This window comes from Convolutriloba macropyga, chromosome 1, assembly GCF_964194025.1.
Source record: "Convolutriloba macropyga chromosome 1, txConMacr16.3, whole genome shotgun sequence".
Lineage (NCBI taxonomy): Eukaryota > Metazoa > Xenacoelomorpha > Acoela > Convolutidae > Convolutriloba > Convolutriloba macropyga.
In genome coordinates, this window is record NC_134468.1 from 10,694,154 (window position 1) to 10,712,543 (window position 18,390).

The 18,390-nt window shown below is 36.9% G+C and overlaps 1 protein-coding gene across 1 annotated transcript in view; it reads right to left on the reverse strand.

Moving 5' to 3' along the window:
- Window positions 1-16,660, reverse strand: part of LOC142336970 (transmembrane protein 135-like) — a 46,695-nt gene extending 30,035 nt beyond the window's left edge. Inside the window, exons 1-5 of the mRNA XM_075386371.1 lie at window positions 16,529-16,660; window positions 16,108-16,173; window positions 15,681-15,727; window positions 15,529-15,582; window positions 13,608-13,790 (exon numbers count right to left, since the gene is read on the reverse strand). Of these exons, the coding sequence (XP_075242486.1) occupies window positions 13,608-13,790; window positions 15,529-15,582; window positions 15,681-15,727; window positions 16,108-16,173; window positions 16,529-16,660 (482 nt within the window). The remainder of the gene's footprint in view (window positions 1-13,607; window positions 13,791-15,528; window positions 15,583-15,680; window positions 15,728-16,107; window positions 16,174-16,528) is intronic.
- Between the last annotated feature and the right edge of the window lie 1,730 nt (window positions 16,661-18,390).

The window sequence follows — 18,390 nt, forward strand, 5'->3', positions numbered from 1 at the left end:
ATTCGAATGGGGAATAAATATATTGGCATGAATTTTCTTGGTCTACAGTTTCTGGACATTTTAAACTTCCTGGGAGGAGCGACAACTCTGGATAATTTCCTAAAAGCCTATGGAGCGAGTGAAGAGAAAGGTTTCTTCCCCTATGAATGGTTCGACAGTATTGAGAAGTTGAATGTATCCCAACTGCCACCCATTGACAGCTTTTGGAGCAAGTTGAAGAATCACAACGTTCTTTCAGTCGATTACGATAAGTTTGTGGAATTGAAAAACGGTGGAATGGAACAGGATGAAATTTTGAAGAAGTTGAGACTCAAGAAAGTTCCACAAAATGCCGAAGAAAATTACTTGGAGCTCCAAAATATATGGGAAAGAAAAGGTATGCAGACGTTTCGTGACTTCATGTGGTACAATAACAAAGATGTCGAACCTACACTTGAGGCTATGAAGAAAATGATCAGTTTTTACCACTCAAGACAAGTAGACATGTTGAAGTTGGGCTACACTCTTCCCAACTTGGCAAACAGGTTCCTTCATTCGTCAACAGATGCAGCTTTTTTTCCGTTTTGTGAGAAAGATAAAGAATATGATAATTACATTCGAAAGTGGTTAACAGGGGGACCCTCAATTATCTTTACAAGGTATGCAAAAGTTGGTGAAACTAAAATTCGAGAGTCAGAAAACGTTTGCAAGTCCATCGTCGGAATAGATGCCAGTCAGTTGTACCCTTTTTCCATGACAAAAGAGATGCCAACAGGACCCTATACAAAGTGGGAGTACAATGAAGAGACTGAAAAATTTCATCCAAACAGGAACTGGAGAAGCTACTTTGAACAGCAGGTCATGGACTACTTCCAACAGGTTCACCCCAATTGTAAAATACAAACCCAGTTCACACACAAGAAACAAAAGAAGCTCGGTCCTTATTTAGTTGATGGGTTTTGTAACCATTGCAACACGGTTTTTGAAGCGATGGGTTGCTTCTTTCATTTTTGTCCGTGTCAAGAGGAAAAACCGTTTCCCTTCGAGGACATAGAAAGCGGATTGAAGCGAAGAGAACGTGACAATGATAGAAGAGAGTACCTGAAGGGATTGGGGTTGAATGTTGAAGAGATCTGGGAGTGTCAATGGAAGAAGTGGAGGAGCGAAAACACAAATGGGGTTAAAGACTTTCTCAAGTCAAATTATCCCTTCCAACCAGCGATGAACAAGCACTCGCTCATTGAGAAAATTGAACGTGGAGAACTGTTTGGTGTAGTCGATTGTAGTCTTGAAGTCCCAGAGGAAATGTATCCTTACTTTGAAGACTTTCCTCCAATTTTCAAGAATTGTGAAGTGGGACGAGATGATATTGGGGACCATATGAAAGAGTTTGCAGAACGCAACAAATTACTATCCAGACCCAGAAAAATGCTCATTTCCAGTTTCAAGCTTGAACGAGGACCAGTTATTACACCACTTTTGTTATTTTATCTAGAAAAAGGTGTGATCCTAAAAGACGTCTTTTGGTTTCTTCAATACACTCCCCGACGCTGCTTTGAGACATTTGTTCAGAATGTTGTCGATGCCCGCCGCGAAGGAGACCAGAATAAGGAGTCAACAGTCGTTGCGGAGACAATGAAGCTGATTGGAAACAGTTCGTATGGATATCAGATCATGGACCGTAGTCGACATACAAATACCAAGTACGTGAAAGGATCACAGGTGGACAAATTTATTAACAATAGGTTTTTCAAGACTATGAATGAGCTACCAGAGCAGATATATGAGGTAGAAATGAGCAAGTCGCGTATCGATCATAAAGAGCCAATAATTGTAGGCTTCTTCATCCTCCAGTACGCCAAACTCACCATGTTACAACTTAAATACAACTTCTTCACCCCTTTCTGTGATAAGAACAAGTACGAACTCATTGAAATGGATACCGACAGTCTCTACATGGCCCTTAGTGAAGAAAAAATTGAAGACATTCGACCAGAAATGCGATCAGTGTGGTACTGGATGAGACAGAGCGACTGCAATGATAACTTTGCAGCAAACTCCAGCAGCAATTTCTTCCCACGAGAATGTTGCAGAAAACATGCTGCCTTTGACAAGAGAACTCCTGGACTTTTTAAGGAAGAATTTAGATGCTCTGAAATGATTGCTCTTTGTTCAAAGACGTATTGCTGTTACGATGAGGAAACAGACACAGTTAAACTATCAAGTAAAGGACTCAACAAGAGCAACATTGAGGAGCCCCTAAACAAGTATAGAAAAGTTCTGTTCAATGAGGAGCGAGTTTATTCAACAAATCGTGGCTTCAGAGTTGTTGACAACAAGAAAATTTGTACCTATGAACTAAAGAAAGTGGGACTGTCATATTTTTATCCCAAGCGTAAAGTCTGTGAAGATGGTATTCACACTACTCCTTTGGATTTATAACTCGTTTTCTTTAGTCTTATATTTATATCGCCTCTGTTTTTAATTCACAGTTTTCCTACCAATATCTCTTTTTAACAAAAGCCGGTTTTTTTAAACAAATGAATTAGAAACAAATACACATACAATCAATTAAATACAAAATTTACAAACTTTTAAAGTTTTGAAAACCATTTGCATCATTTTACGAATTATTGTTTAAACATTTAAAGATTTTGGTTTTCAAAACTTACAAAACATCAGCAATGAACTTCAATATATGAAAATCAATTAAATATTTAGACGAAACTTTAGAAAATAGCACATGTGCAAAATAAATAGCATATAAACCACACAATTCTGAATCTTGGAGTTTCTCCTGTACTAATGAACCAAAGTTTAATTTTGTCTTGATACCATAATTTTGCAACATTTCTCCCATAGAATCTCCGTAGAACAACTTTCCATTCTTATTCGCAAGCAAAATCCAGTGGGAGCCCGGTTGAGTAGATGGATCTATGTTGATTATACAAAACGTGTTTGTAGGTAAATATCTTGGTCGAAGATCTGCAGGGAAGGAACCGAGGTATTTGAACTTTAGGTGTGGGAACCTGTTGACAACATGTAAGAGTTGTTGATTATCCATTTTTGGTGACTGATCCCTCCTTATCAATTGCAATTGAACTTATACGTTCACCACTAACGAATAATTCTACAGTATTGGTCAAATTGTTAGCAAAGTAGAGCTCTAAACGAATTCCTGCACCAACTACATCAGGAAAATGCATTTCGACATTGGCCTCCTGTGTTGAAGTAAGATCGAAAAATAAATGAAAATGGTTTTCAAAATCCTTGTATTGAATGTTAGGACCGTCATCATCAAACTTGAGTGCTTTCATTGTTTCAGCATAAGCTCTCACGTGATTTTCTGTTTTCAAGTTGACTGTAGTTTGATTCCCACGCACAATTTTAACTTGCCGAAGACCAAATTTACGAAAATGGAACGGATTCGTGTTGTATGTTCCACTGAACTCATTATTCAGATTCATAGCAATATCAATCATTCGAATTGGTTTGTTTGAAAATATATTTTCTTGTATAAACTGGTTCTGTCCTGCGGGAATAATAAACGTCTTTGGAAGTTCTTCATTATAGTAAAATATGGCAGGTTCTCGAAGCAGTCTGCTTTTGAAACTTCCCATCCAGTTATCTGAGATTGCTACCTGTCTAGTAAAAAGGCAAGCTTCCAAAATTAAGGCCTCAGAGTTCAGCCCACCAGTATCGATCATATAGAACGCTGGAGAAGACCGGATCAATTTCAGTCTGACGTTGACATTTGGGAGAAGTAAAGTTTCACAAGCAAATAGACCTATTGCCAACGGACCGTAAAAAGTAAACTCATCTTTACCTTTTTGAAAAACAACATCTGTAAATGGTCTTTTAGCAAAATCGTTTGGCTCAATCTCGTATCGATATCCTTGACATTGAGACAAGCTTTCCTTTGTTCCTTTTGTACCTGAAAACTCAGCAGAAACAAAAGCTTGATGAGCATAAAGAGAATTGGCACTGTGAACTTGTTCATTGTTTAGATAGACTTCGCAATTAGAGAAAAGTGAATGAAGAGCATTGTTTACCAATAATGTTTCTTCGGCATTATCCAAACGTGTTCGATCGCCTTTAATAACCCTTCCTCTGATGAATAATCGAGTAGATCGCAAGTCAGTAAAAATATTACGATCAGTTTCCAATTGAAATTCGATTGTTGACTCGTTCAAGGAATTTGTTGGAAATATTTGTTGTTCATTGGACCAAAGAATTGGGTCTAAAATTGGAACTTTCCCAAAAAAGTCGAGCATAGAGTGAGATAAGGAATTCATTTTAGCCGACCGTTTTTTATAATGATAATTGAGGAAATGATCAAGATTTTTTCTGGAATAATAAAGTAAGTTGAACTTGACCAATAGGGAAGAAGGGAACAAGGTGTCCAGCAGCGTTTCTTAATTCTACATGGATACTGTGGAAGTTCGATTTGATTACTTTATGGAATCTCAAGTGTTCGAAACTGCGATAACTCAGAACTTGCGATCTCTTAAAAATCTCATCATTATGGAACTCTCGGTGTTTGAATGGAAAGGAGCGTAGAAGAGGACATTTCACATCACCGACTGAATTGGGTTCAACTATATCCAAGTAGAGTAAAACTGTATGTGTTCCAGTAATATCAAAAGGGAGATCTGCCGTTGCCCAGGACTTGGTGTTGTATGATCTTTTCGAATAAGGCATAACAGGTTTGTCAGCTTCAACACCCAAGTTAGCAGCCAAACTTTTGCTGAATGATACATTTTGAGATTCTCTATTGCAAAAAGTTAGTCTTCGACTTTTTTTGTCGATGTTGATGGAAAATTGAGGATCTAAGTTTTTGGGATGTCGTGCTTTTTTGGGAATATCTGTAAGACTCTTTACAAATTCATCCATAGAGTTAAAAACTGCTGGTGGAATGGCAAAGACATGCTTAAATTTCTCATCATAGTGAAAGGTCATCAATCCTCCTTCAACGTTATAACATATACCGGGATATGATACTTCGACTAAAGCTACTTCCCAAGATCCATCCAGTTCAATTTTGTCGGGTAGAAAATTAGTGAATGAAGCCATTGTATTTTGAGGATAAACTTGAGAGGAAGCGTTGGATACTAATTCAAGATAAAACGAATTCATGATGTTTGACTGTACTCTGTGACGTTTGTTTGGGAAAATGATTAGTCAAGGTTCTTCAGAAAGTCTTTCCGAATTTTTTGCCGAACGATACTTTGTCTCGTGTTTTTCCTCTTTTTCATACCACCACCAACTTGTTTTCGTATTGTTGATTTCGCAGTCTTCTTTACTGCACTTTTAATTGAAGTCTGTCCTGATAAAACACCTCCAATTTCGGGAATGGCTGACTCGATTACATCTCGTCCAATTTTTTTTGCTGCAGGTAAAACGTATTTCTTGAGAATTGGGAGAGTTGTTCTAGCGACTGTTCTAGCCAAGGCCCCAAAGCCACACCCTCTCTGACGAGGAACTCCTTTAAAATAAGGCAGATTGTAACCGTCCATTTTCTAGCGCGACTAATTGAAAAATGATTATTTAACTTTTGACAATTCTTGCCCGTAAAAGATTCCATCAATATTTTCTCCTATCTGATCAACAACAAAGTAAGTCGGGAAAGGAGCCAAAGTGTTTATTTTTTGAATTAGGAAAATTTCATGTGTATAGTGAGGCTTATATCCTTTTTGAAAATTGTGCCCTGCTAATACCAACCGAACTTTATCACCTACTTTAAAATTAGGCTTCTTGTTTTTTCGTAGATTCATCCGCTTGTAAATGACAGTCAAAAAGTCAGCATTTACTACATTTTTGGGTGCCAAACCAATACTTCGATTTATTCTAGAGTTGATGATGTCAACAAACATTTGCAGGTCTTTGATGTAAGATAATGTGTCCTTTTCCTCCAGGTAGCGGTAAATTAAGTTTTTCAGGGTTCGTATAGCTCTCTCGCCAAAAGCTACTTTTGTTTCACTATAAGTGTGATAATATTTGACTCCCACATCCTCGCAGAAATTGGCCATATCTCCGAAAAACTCTTTTCCTTGATCTAGCCATAATTTTTTCGGGAAATTGAGTTTGTTCTTTTTCGAACACATTTTGATAAAAGCTGCTTTCACACCTTCTGCTCCTTTGCTTCGTAATGCTTCTACTCGCAAGAATCGAGAAAAAACATCGACAGTAACGAGTAAAAAGTTGATACCTCGGTTCCATTGTGATAGTTTATCCATTTGTGCAAGATCCAAACACCAAATCTCATCAATATAGCGAGCATGCGCATTTAGCCGGGGAAATTTTCTTCTGATCCCTTTGTACTTCGTATAAGAGTCTTTTGATTGTAAAAATTCTGTAACTTTCTCGCGACTTATTCCACTTGATTTTGTTAGGTTGTTGATAGAACCGAAAGCTGTTGGTCCCTTCCCTTTATACAACTTCTGCAATTTGATTCTATCTGAGACTGTAATTGAACCAGTCTGAACCATACTGTGTCCTCAAAATGTTGTTTTTAACCAGATATGGTCTCAGATTTAGAACTTTAAGAATTAGGAAATAGTTTGGATCAACTGGAGCGTTTTTCAGTTTGATTGAATGAAGGAATGTTTTTATATCAACTCCTGTGTCAACGTTGTCAACAATAATTGTATTGGAAAGAGAAACTTTCAATCGTTTGTTTTCGTAAATTTCTTTCAAAGTTTTCAATGTCTCGGGACTGTTCTTATAGTGAAATTCCAGATCTGTCTTAAGTTCTTTAGGTGGACGCTCGGTTTTTTCGGAACTAATTTCTTCTTTCGCTTTTTTGATAACTGGAAAAACAGTTTCTTCCTTTTTATAGATCTCGCAGGAGGGTTCCGGTAATTTCCATTTTCTGGTCTCCCACAATTCTTTTGGAACAAGAACAAACTTTTCGACCTCACTCATTGAAGAAATTTGAAAATTTGTTCATACAAGGTTGATATATGTAATTTAATATTGTTATTCCAGCTTTCGAGCCCAATATAAGTCTTCTGGAATTGAGGGTTGTTGATTTTGACGTGAGCTCTCCAAGTTGTCTTTGGAAGCGAACAAACTGATTTTTTCTAACTCCTGTGAGGTTTCCTTCAATCAAGTTTACAATACACTCACAGAGAAATCTGATGAACTCTTTAGGACAATTTAGAAGGAAAGCTGGTTGAAATTTCTTGCTGAGATTCCGAAAGAGCTTCAGAGTATAATAGTTCTGTGCGTTTATCATTAATATCAGTAATACGAGCACGACTGTTCGGTACAAAGAATTCTGAGGGAAATGATGTTACATTTGAACAGTATCTCAACAAATCAGGTGTAGATGGTCTCAAATCAATCATAAGATGACCATATGGTTCTTCTGTTGCATCATCATACCACTGTTTTAGTTGTCTTCCGAGTCCTAGCTGTCTCCCCAAGATATCAATCTGCTGCACATCTCTCGGTGATTTGAACAAAACAATGTGAGTAGTCTGCAGCTCGGCATCACGTCCAGTTTTGTTTTTGTGGAAGAGACTATGCTTGATATATACACAATTTAGGTTTCGATGTCTACCGGCTGTCGCAATTCCGTTGAATTTTTCCGACTTGGAAAGAATGTCTAATGAATCATCGAATATGAGTAAATATTTAGTGCCGTCAGCGGGTAAGTTATCGATTAAATCAAAGTCAACTCCCTGAATGAATTCTATATCTGCAATTGATTGAATCATTGTGTCGTAAATTGACTGAAAGTGCTTATAAAAGTATAAAATTCGATCAAATGATGGTTGAAAATTTTCATTCGTAGCATATCACTGATAAAAACAGTTTTTCCAGATCCGGAAGGACCAACAAGATACATCAAAATTCGTTCGTTTGTTGAAATGATTTTGTTCATTTTATGTTCTGGGATTAGGAATAGGAAGTATATAACCAACGGCACTTGAAAGAATAGCAATCCAAACTGTTCGTTCGTCACAAGTTCTAGCAAAAATAAGATTAATAATTGAAAACAGAAGCAGTACTAATACAACTAAGCACTGAAATATTGACAAAAAAGCTGTTCGAGAGCAAGTACGTCCACAGATTTTCCAAGGAGGTCTTTCTTGATTGTTATTATCAAAAATAAAGTCAGATGCGTGATTGAGATGATCTGTCATTAGAGAGCAACTGATTTTTGTTCGTCTTTAGGAAATAATGATTCACACTTTGATAAATTGGAATCGTGGTGACATTTTCAAAAAACAACAATATGCAAGACCTGTCACATGTCCCAAAAAAACAAAAATTCAATATAGAATTAAAAAATGGAACCATGTAACAATATCCAGGGCCGATATTTAGATTTGTTTTCAGGTATCCTGCGGCATCATGAAATGTAGCACGTAATCGAAAAACTTTTGACCAATTGAGAAGTTTTTCTATCTTTGAGTCACCAACTCCTATTAGTCCCCCAAACGGAGCTTCTCTGTTGATTTTATCCAGATCTACATTTTTGTTCAAGCTTCGACAGACAGCCAAAAAATAATTTTTGCGTTTTGTATTTCCAACAAAAAGTTTACTGATTTCTTTCTCTAACACTACAATTTCCTCAATGTTCATATCAAGCAACTGTACTGGAACATTAAAATTTAAAAAGTGATTAAATACAAACATCACAACATACAATATAAAAAATTTACAATTACTGTTATGCACTTTGCGATCTTTTTTGATTTTTGACTTTGTTCAGCACTGAAATAATTTCATCACTCATTCTGTGTAGTTTCTCCATCTCACCAATTCTGACCGAAAGAAAGCATTTCCTTCTAAAACTGTCTTTTTCAGTCCCTCGTGTGAACAGCTTGATTGTGAAGTAAAATCGATTCAGGTCATCTTGGAAAAATATTCTAGTCACACACACCTTCCGTCGAGCAGTCTCACTCACTTCCCAGAACACATCAAATTTTGCTTTTTCCTCAACATCAGTTGGTTGGAACACAGTTTCGTCAATCACCAGCTTCGCAGTACCTACAGTAGATTCGAACAGTAGTGCTTCTTTTATCATCTCAGGTATCTTTTCAATAACATGCTTCAATTCTCTGGCCGATAGCATCAGAAATTGATGCAGAATATATTAACTTTCCACATTTTCGCGAAATACTTTCAAGTGAGTCCAGTTAGAGTTTGTGTTGACGGTTTCCTCTGGGATGCTGATTTGAAACTTGCGATTCCCGTATTCTTGAAAGCACCAACAGTTGTTTCTTCCATCGTGCTCCTCATTTGGTTTTGGGTCGGTGTTGTCTTTTTTTATCGTTGTTGTCTTTAAATAGAGAAAACATGCTCTCATTGTGGTTTCCCAACTGTGGTGAGGGAACAACTGGTTTTCCTTTGTAATCTCGATTGCGGATGGGAAAGGAGAATGGTTTTTTGGAGTTAGGAGAGACAGAGCTTTGATCCATCTGTGAAGTGAGAATGTGGAGTATGTAAAGTTTTTAAAGTAGAAAATTTGGGTATACAAGGGTAACTGAATATTGAGAGTGGAAAGAAACAAATAAATAAATTGTCTTCAAGAAAGGGCTTGATATCTTGAACCAATGAAATTTAAGTAAGAACGAGCACAGTAGCGAAAAATAAACTTCGTATCCAATGAGATCTTATAAAATAAATCGTAACCAATGAAAATAGAGTGTGCATCACGACGTAATAGTTATGTCACTTCTATTTTTAGTAACATCACGTGATGTCAAAGATGAGTTTTCTATATTTAGTCACGTGAGGGAAATTTTAGCATCGAACAAAAGCAAGTTATCTCACTATTCTATTGGAGAACACCTATAGTTCGAGAAAGGAATATTTTGATGAGATGATTGAGTCTCTTCATTGTCAGTTTCCTGGATCGGAGGAAGAATAAGGTCTTTGAAATTGGGCAGATTGAAGGGTTCTGGTTTTTTAGAAAATGAGTCCGCATGCTTGGAGAACATGTCTTCTACCCACCAAACACCGTAGTGATTTATGTCACGAGAGTACGGGAACATAATACCTTTGCTGTCTTTCAACGGGTGAAACCCTTGTTCTTTTCGAATTCTTTCAATGGTTTGAAAATAAGTTTGGAGAGAAAGCAAAGAATTGTTGACTTTTTCTTCGGCTAGGTGGAGGTTATGATGTCTAGCTGCCTCTAAAGTTCTCCACAAATCCTTCGGAAGTGTCAAGCTAGTAGTCTGTGTCTTAATTGTTACTCTAGTGCAATCCACCTCAAAAGATAATTCCAAATTGTTATCGGTTACTACCGTTTTAAATATTGATGCTTCCGTGATAGGAACGTAATCTAAATCTGAATGAAAAGTAGAAAGAAAAGATGTTGAAGGAAGTAAAGGAAGAATTGGAGTATTTTGCATTTTTTTTAGGCTACTTATGTTCAACCAAGAAAAAAGACAAAATGAATCGTAAATGTTTTTCAGCATCAACATTCCAAAATCAGATCTGACAGATTATGTGATTGGCTAAAAAAATAAGAAATAGACATTTTCAAAACAATAATACAACTTTTCTGAAATCTGAAAATTGGAACTTCAGTTTAAAACGACACAATGAAACACTATTTTAAACAAAAAATTGATTTAAAACATTGTAAAAAATCTGTAAAAATCAAAAATAAAAAATTGTACTTTTTTGTTAATATGGGAATGGGTGGGTAAATGACCTTATTAGTTTGTTTTTAAGACACTATCTTGCTAATCCACTTCGTGTGAACAGCGTGGGTATCATGCTGTGAGGTACGTTTTTGGAAATCACGTAAGCTGTACTTAAGTGTAAATGAGTCATCCTATCTATTTTAATATTAAAACATTACCTAGCTAATCCCCCTTTGTGTGAACAGCTTGGTGTCATGCTGTGAGGTGCATTTATGAAAAGTCGTACGTAACTGTAAATGAGTCATCCTAATTTATCATTAAAGGATTATCTTGCTAATCCCTTTCGTGTGAACAGCTTGAGTATCATGCTGTGAGGAGGTACATCTTTGGAAATTTGCATTATTAAAGTGTAATATGGTAGGGGGTCAATGACCTTACTGATTTAATATTAAAGGATTATCTTGCTAATCCCTTTCGTGTGAACAGCTTGGATATCATGCTGTGAGGTACAGTTTTGAAAATCACGTAAGTCGTACATAACTGTAAATGATTCATACTGTCTAACTTAATATTAAAACATTACATAGCTAATCCTCTTTGTGTGAACAGCTTGGGTATCATGCTGTGAGGTACGTCTTTTATGGGAAGGGGTAAATTACCTTACTAATTTATTATTAAGGGATTATCTGTCTAATCCCCCTCATGTGAACAGCGTGGGTATCATGCTGTGAGGTACGTCTTTGGGTTTTGAGGGAAAATGGGCTATACGTAATCTTTATACATAGGTACGTCTTTTTACCCCCCCCCCCCCCTGTCTTGCTCACGATATACTACTCGCCTTTGATTAATCTTGACGTGACCAAGATCGTGTAATTTCGAGCGCATCATGTACAGGTTCGCGCTCGACTGATTCTGATCAGAAGTCGTTTCGGTCTGGAACGACAGCCTGGATAAAAAGGGGCAAAATTGAAAACACCAACTGACTTAAATATGACAAGACGAAAAAAGGAATGCCGACGTGCGAAGTTTATAGAACTCTTACAATCTTTCGGATTCCAACTTCTTTTCCAACTTCGAACCAATTTTCCAAAGCTTCATGGACTAAATGGGCAAAAGAAGGTAATCATTTACTGATATCATAATCGGTGACATTTTATTATAGCCACCAAACAGAGTGAAGAAACAAAACTGTTTATAATATAATCGCATATGTCTACAAAAAAACTTTTGAGCGTCTCATTAAAACTTTTGAGTTGAGCGTTTCATTAATCCTAAATAAGTCAATGTGTCAATAAGCCACTTAATCCCATTGAGTACGGCACTCGTTATTACCTAGATTTTTCCCATGGTGATTGAAACACGAAATCTAAAAGTCAAAATTTACACCACAAAAAAGCAACGCCATTATATTTCATTACATTAATGTCAAAGGTGATATGGCAAAATTAGTAATAGTTGGATAAAGCTTTAGTGAAGAATGTTAAAATTTGATTTAATTGAAACATCGATAATTTAGTTCCTGATTGTGTCCGAAAGTGATCAGAATGAGAGTAGCTGAATGTTTGATTAAAGTTTTGTATCTCTGTTTGAAACTAAAAAAAAAACTCAAATAAATTTTCGAAAAAACTTCCAAACACAGTTAAGTTTTCGCGTAGCATGTTGCAGGTAACATGGTACCTTACAAAAAGACAAAATTAAGAGTAACAGTCTAGCATTATTTCCGACAAAATTTCGATTATCAAAAACACATTTTAGTAAATAACAAAGTTTGTAAACAGTGCATTAGGTGGAGTAAATTCATACCAAAACAGAACTAGGTTCCTATATTCATTTATAAGAACGCATCACCTTCTTTTGTCATAAAAAAATAACTAAGATATTTTCAATTAGACTGCAATTACAGAAAGACTAATTAGTGATTATTGTCCAAAATCTCCCTCTCGATACTAATTGGGGATTAGGAAAAACATTTAGCAGTTTTCAATTACCCATAGCACTGTTCACAATAACAATTAAGTCTTGGAATCAGTCTCAAGAAGTTACTAATAACATTCGGGCAATAAAATTCTAAGCGACTTACATGCTCAAAATCGTTTTGGGTTACGTGAAAATGGGTTACATTTATCCGAGAATACTCGTCTAAAGAAGTTACGCCTTTAATTAAAAATGAGTAATTTATATCACCATTTGCGTAACTCTAATCCATCGTGGAAAATAGTTACAATAAATTGAAAATGGTGACTAAAATATTATAATTTGTGTCCATGAAACGCAAAATTTGCCTTTCCGGACATTGAACACGTAATGATTCAAGCAAAAGTGGTACAAGTGGAAGCTGATAGAAACTTGATTCCATACATAACTATAGAAAAACTAAAACGAACTTCAGTAAAAAAATATTCACATGATATCTATAAGCAAAAGGTCAACAGATGTATTACGAGCAATAAAATTAATCAAAAATATAGTTTCAATAATGTTGATTAGATCAAAACTTCTATTGAACTTCCATGTGATAAACTATTTAAATTAAATTTTATGAATGATTAGAAGTCATCGTCGATTAAAGGAAGTAATGCTAATTAACAAAAAGAACGTATTACACGAAAAACCGATGACGTCAAACCTCGACGAACAAAAATGACGTCAGGCACAAACTTAGCTGCTGGGAGGTAGAGATCATGGAAAAAATAGCTAACACTAACTGCGGCGTGATCAATAATTTGTTGTTAACAAAATTGCAGCAGGAAAGGGATTTCAAAAAATAACAAAACGTCCTGAAAATTGGCTTAATTTAAGTCCTCAAAAAAAACGTCCACAAAAATAATATTTTAAAGTTGTTTTTAAAGTCAAGTGCATAAAATCGTAAAATTAGCATGATTGACGTTGGTTAAAAGCAAAGCCAACGAGAATAATCCAGTAAAAACAATGATGATATAAAGGCTTCTATAAAAAAAATTGAGAAGAAAAGTTTTGTTTACGGAGCGCGGGGTGAAGGAAACATATTGGAATTGTAAATGATACCTATTAAGTGATTTGAGAAGTTGTTTGCATCTTTTGTGCCTGAAGAGAGAAGACATTGGGTCTGAAGTTGCATTGTCGAATTGTTGATCGGCATCATCATGTGAAGAAGATTGGGATTCAGATGATAATCGTGATTGAGTTACTACTTGAGATGACACGTCTTCGTACGGACCAATAAGAGCTCTAAAAATTCTTAGAATAATCAAGTGGAGTAATCCACACGAGACTGTCGAACTTTTGGTTCTTTCCCATTAAAGACCACGCAAGTAACAATAGCCCTCGTTCTCCTATATCCAGGGTGATTGGACGCAGAGAGGGGGCATACGCTGTATTCCGACAGATGTTGAGAAGCTTGGGGGGGGGGGGGCTAATGGGGAAACCCAAAATTTCAAATACCTCAAACGTAGTATTCCTAAGAACTGTATTAAGTTGTATTTTCTATTTTCGAGTTTCATTTTGAAAACAGTACGTGATTTCAAAACCTTTTAGAAAACTAAAAAATAAACATAACCGACTAACGTCGGGCGAATTGCTCTCAAACGACCGGCGAGCGGTTGGCTTGGTCAGTAGCTAGCCACGGGGGGGGGGTGCACCGGGGGCTGATGGGGGCAGCACTGGGTGGGTGGGGGGGGGGGGCAAAAGCGCGGTGGGGGGGGGGGGTGGAGCCAATAGAGGGGGTGGGGGGTCAACAAAGGGGGGGGGGTGTCTACCTCTAAGAACCGCCCCTCACACCATAAGTATAAGTCTCCAAGACAGTTTGAGCTGAAACAGACCTGAAAGGCTCTAAGAGCACATAATGCCCGCTGGGCGCTACCTGTTTATCCCGTTTTTGAGGACGAAAAGTCAAAAGCGTCAGACGAAAAATTGGTCAAGCGAAAAATCGCATAAAAAAAGACCGACAGGACTAATATAATTGCTACAAACTTCGTTTGAGAGCAATTAATAGGTAAAAACTAAATTTAACGAAAACTTTTCATTTGACTTTTAGTATTAAATTGCCGCCAAATGAATTCAACTGCTTGAAATTGTGATTGAGAGAGAATTTTAGATCACGTGAAACGCAAAAAGTCAAGGGCGTAAAGGTCACTCGAAAAGTCAAAATTGTCAAGCGAAAATTTTGCATAAAAAAGACAGACACGTTTTTAATTGCTCTTGAACGATGTTTAATTGCTCTTGAACATCGCTCAAGAGCAATTAAAAACTAGCAAAGCTGATGAGCGCAATCTCAAATCAACAACTTAACGTCATTCAAAAAAAAACTCAACAATGAACCATCAACAGCCCTTTGATGACAAAAACTAATCAAAGTTTGCAAATTTGAGGTAAAAATTCAGTATTTGTGAAAAACGCGCTCAAAATTAGCGACTATTTTGGATTAGAAGCTCAGAGCAGAATGTTTTTTAGTCGTAACCAAAACAATATCGTTTTTGTTTCTCAAAAGCAAAAAAGAAATCAAATGAAATATTTCAAACAAGAATTTTGAGGCCTCGCATTTCAGTACAGTAGAAAAATTTTTTGAATATCTTAACACATCTAATTGGTACAATACGGCAAATTTTTGGGAGTTACATTTTATTCGCAAATTTGTGGTCTAATAGATCGAAAGAGAAAATCATGAAAATGGAATATGCTTCAAGTTGTATTATCTCATTTTTCACTAACGCAAAAGTTGTTAAGAGTTTCTGAACAAAAACAATTAATTCTCGAGAATAATTTACAGCTGAATTTTTAGATAATTGCAAAAAAAACTTGTAAGGAACATGTTTTGCACATGATAAAGTGGTAACATGGGTGGTGGTGCTTTTACAGCTGACTTTGTTTTACCTATCAATTGCACAGTTACTTACAGATTATTCGGCGGTACTAGCTTCAACAATCAACAAAATGGCGATCAAAAAAACAGGATGGGATACCGACTTACGCTAAAGGTTTCTCAACATCATGTGAAGTAATTTTCATCTTGACATCAGTTGACCTAAACAACAAAAATAACTGCTGATTAGTAAATAACTGTTCCCTAAAATATTGTCCCTGAGATAGAGCTCTGTTAAAGATTACAGAAATGCAACTTACTTGAAAAAGCAGCCCAATATGCCACTTGCCAGAACAAACATGATCACCTGAAAAATGATCAAAAATTAATCTCTGACTAATACCCGTCTACAATTTCTTTGAAATCTAATTTTTGATTTGTACTTTTGATGAATTTTTGCCTAACAAATCCATAAACGAAATTTGGATATATTTTACTTCTTTTTCGTTTTCTCTCAAAATACGTGTTGTTATCGCTCATGGAAAACTATAGGCCATTACATAGCAATTCCTTCCGAAAAACTGGTCTTGTGCATGGTATATACGGATAAAAGTTTGTACCTGACTAAATAAAAACTGATTCTAATATGGTTTATGACAACGATTACGATTTTAATAACCACGTGTACATCGAATTAAAACTTTAAACAAAACATTAACAATTTAGATTTAAAAAAGTAGTTGGTACCTCGCTATGTTTTATTGTTGCAATTTGTCTGTACTCGACCATCCGATTGAATAAGACCTCCACTGCCTGAAACAGAAATATTGTTCATACGAGTAATTCTGCTTCTTCGTGATTCTTCAACATGACTTTCCTATTGTTCCCATTAATTTAACCACCACACTATAATTCAAACCCATTTGGTATATTTACGGTAATGGCGGGGGGGGGGGGGGCATTACGCCTTATTCCCACAAAACTCCCACAAAACTGGGCTCTATAATGCAAAACACCCAATTTTTTTCTCCGCATTGTCAAGTGTGAACAGATGAATACACGATCCTTTCCCATACCAGGGCGGCAATGGTTTTGTAGAGCTACTAATTTAGTATATTTATGGTGACTATCAGTTCTAGCCTTTCAGTTCTAGGTACCTAGTTGGTACCTTCAGATTCGAGCCCCAGAAGGTTGTAAAGTGCCTGTTACAAGGAACTTTTTCGGGGCCAAGCTTTCGTATGGTTGCTCTGATTTTTTTATCCTCGTACAATATCGGAAGCTTAATATATCCTGTCTCCATTATGTGTAAAAATAGCAAGTGTCCTTTTCAAACAAGTGAACTATAGCTATAGCCCGCGATATATCGTCAAAGGTCGAAAATAATATTAAGATCACAGTGAATGAAATTTTCGAATGATATCCTAATTGAAAATTACAGGCTCCGTGTTCCCTCAATTTTAATTCGCTCAACTAACTTAGGTGGCTGATCTTATTGTTTATATTTCAAAAGCTGGCAGAAATTTTGAACATAACCGACTATTGTCGGGCGAATTGCTCTCAAATGACCGGTGATCGATTGGTTTCGTTAGTAGCTAGCTACTGTTTAGTGAGGATAGCTTTAGCTTAATTAAAGGTGCGTGAGTTGAGCGGAGCGGGGGGTCCACTGGGGGCAGGGGTTGATTGGGGAACAGTGGGGGGGGGGGGTTGATGGGGGAAACAGTGGGGGGGGGGGGGGTTGATGGGGGGAACAGTGGGGGGGGGGGGGGGGGGTGGTTATGGGGGAAACAAGGGGGTCTCTCGATGCACGGGGCCACGTCGTTACGGCCTGAACGATGTGCAAGGGTGGGATTGGGGGTGAAGTGGGGGGTGGTAGGGTGGGGACCAAACTCTAAGAACCGTCCTTCACATCATGAGTATACGTCTTCAAAACAGTTTCTGTGAATCGTATACTTGGAGACTATCGAGCTGAAAGGCTCTAAGAGAACTTAATGCCTTCTGGGCGCTACCTGTTTATCCTGTTTTTCAGCACAAAATGTCAAATGGGTCCGACAAATCGGTCAAGCGACAAATCGCATAAAAAAGACCACAGGACTGACATAATTGCTACAAACTTTGTTTAAGAGCAATTAATAACTTGCTGCAAAAATTTAAAGCGAACGTCAGAAGTAAGTTAGCACCATACAATTTCTGAAAAACTGCAAGATTTTGAATTAATGTTTATTGTTGGTGTAAATCTTCCACGTAACTAGCAGTTTAATGTTAAAAATTCCATTTCGACAACTTAAACAAAAGATAAACAAAGCCAATTAACTACTTTAAAAAATGAACTTTTAATTAGAATTATTAAACCAACCAAATTTATACTAGCTACATGATAATTAATTCAATTCCAATTTACCCAATGCCATTTTATCCAACCTACCACTTTACGCAATGCCATTTTATCCGACGATCTGTTGTGATAATTTCATATCAAGTCCCACTGACCATTTAATTATACAGCCATTGTAATCCCATGTTCAGTTGTGATCGTTTCAAATCAGGGCCACCAAAACAATAGGGTAAATTAAGCTGGCATTGGGTGAAAAGGAAGGTTGGGTATAGTGGCATTGGGCAAAATCGAATATGGGGGTGATGTGTGGTCCAGGATTGCCCTTTAAACGAAGAAAATCTGAAGAGCTCTTCAGCCACTTCGCTGAGCCGGTCAAGCGAAAGTTTAATTTTAAAAGACACGTTCGCAATACTTAAGAATTATTCTGATCAGTTTAGCTGTGCTAAGCTTGTGATGGTGTGTGCGTGTGGTGAGCTATATCAACAGAATATTAAAAAAAAAAACAGAATCTTTTCCGTCTGTGCCCCCCCCCCCCCCAAGTAAGTTCTGCATCCCCACTTACAGAGCACGTGTCATTACATAGTAAATGTGGCACGTGCGTCTGGGGGGAAGCAAATAATATGGGAGGGAGGCTCAAACGTGTGTCTGGGGGTGGGGGGGGGGCTCAAACGGAAAAGATCCAAAAGAAACGTGTTCTA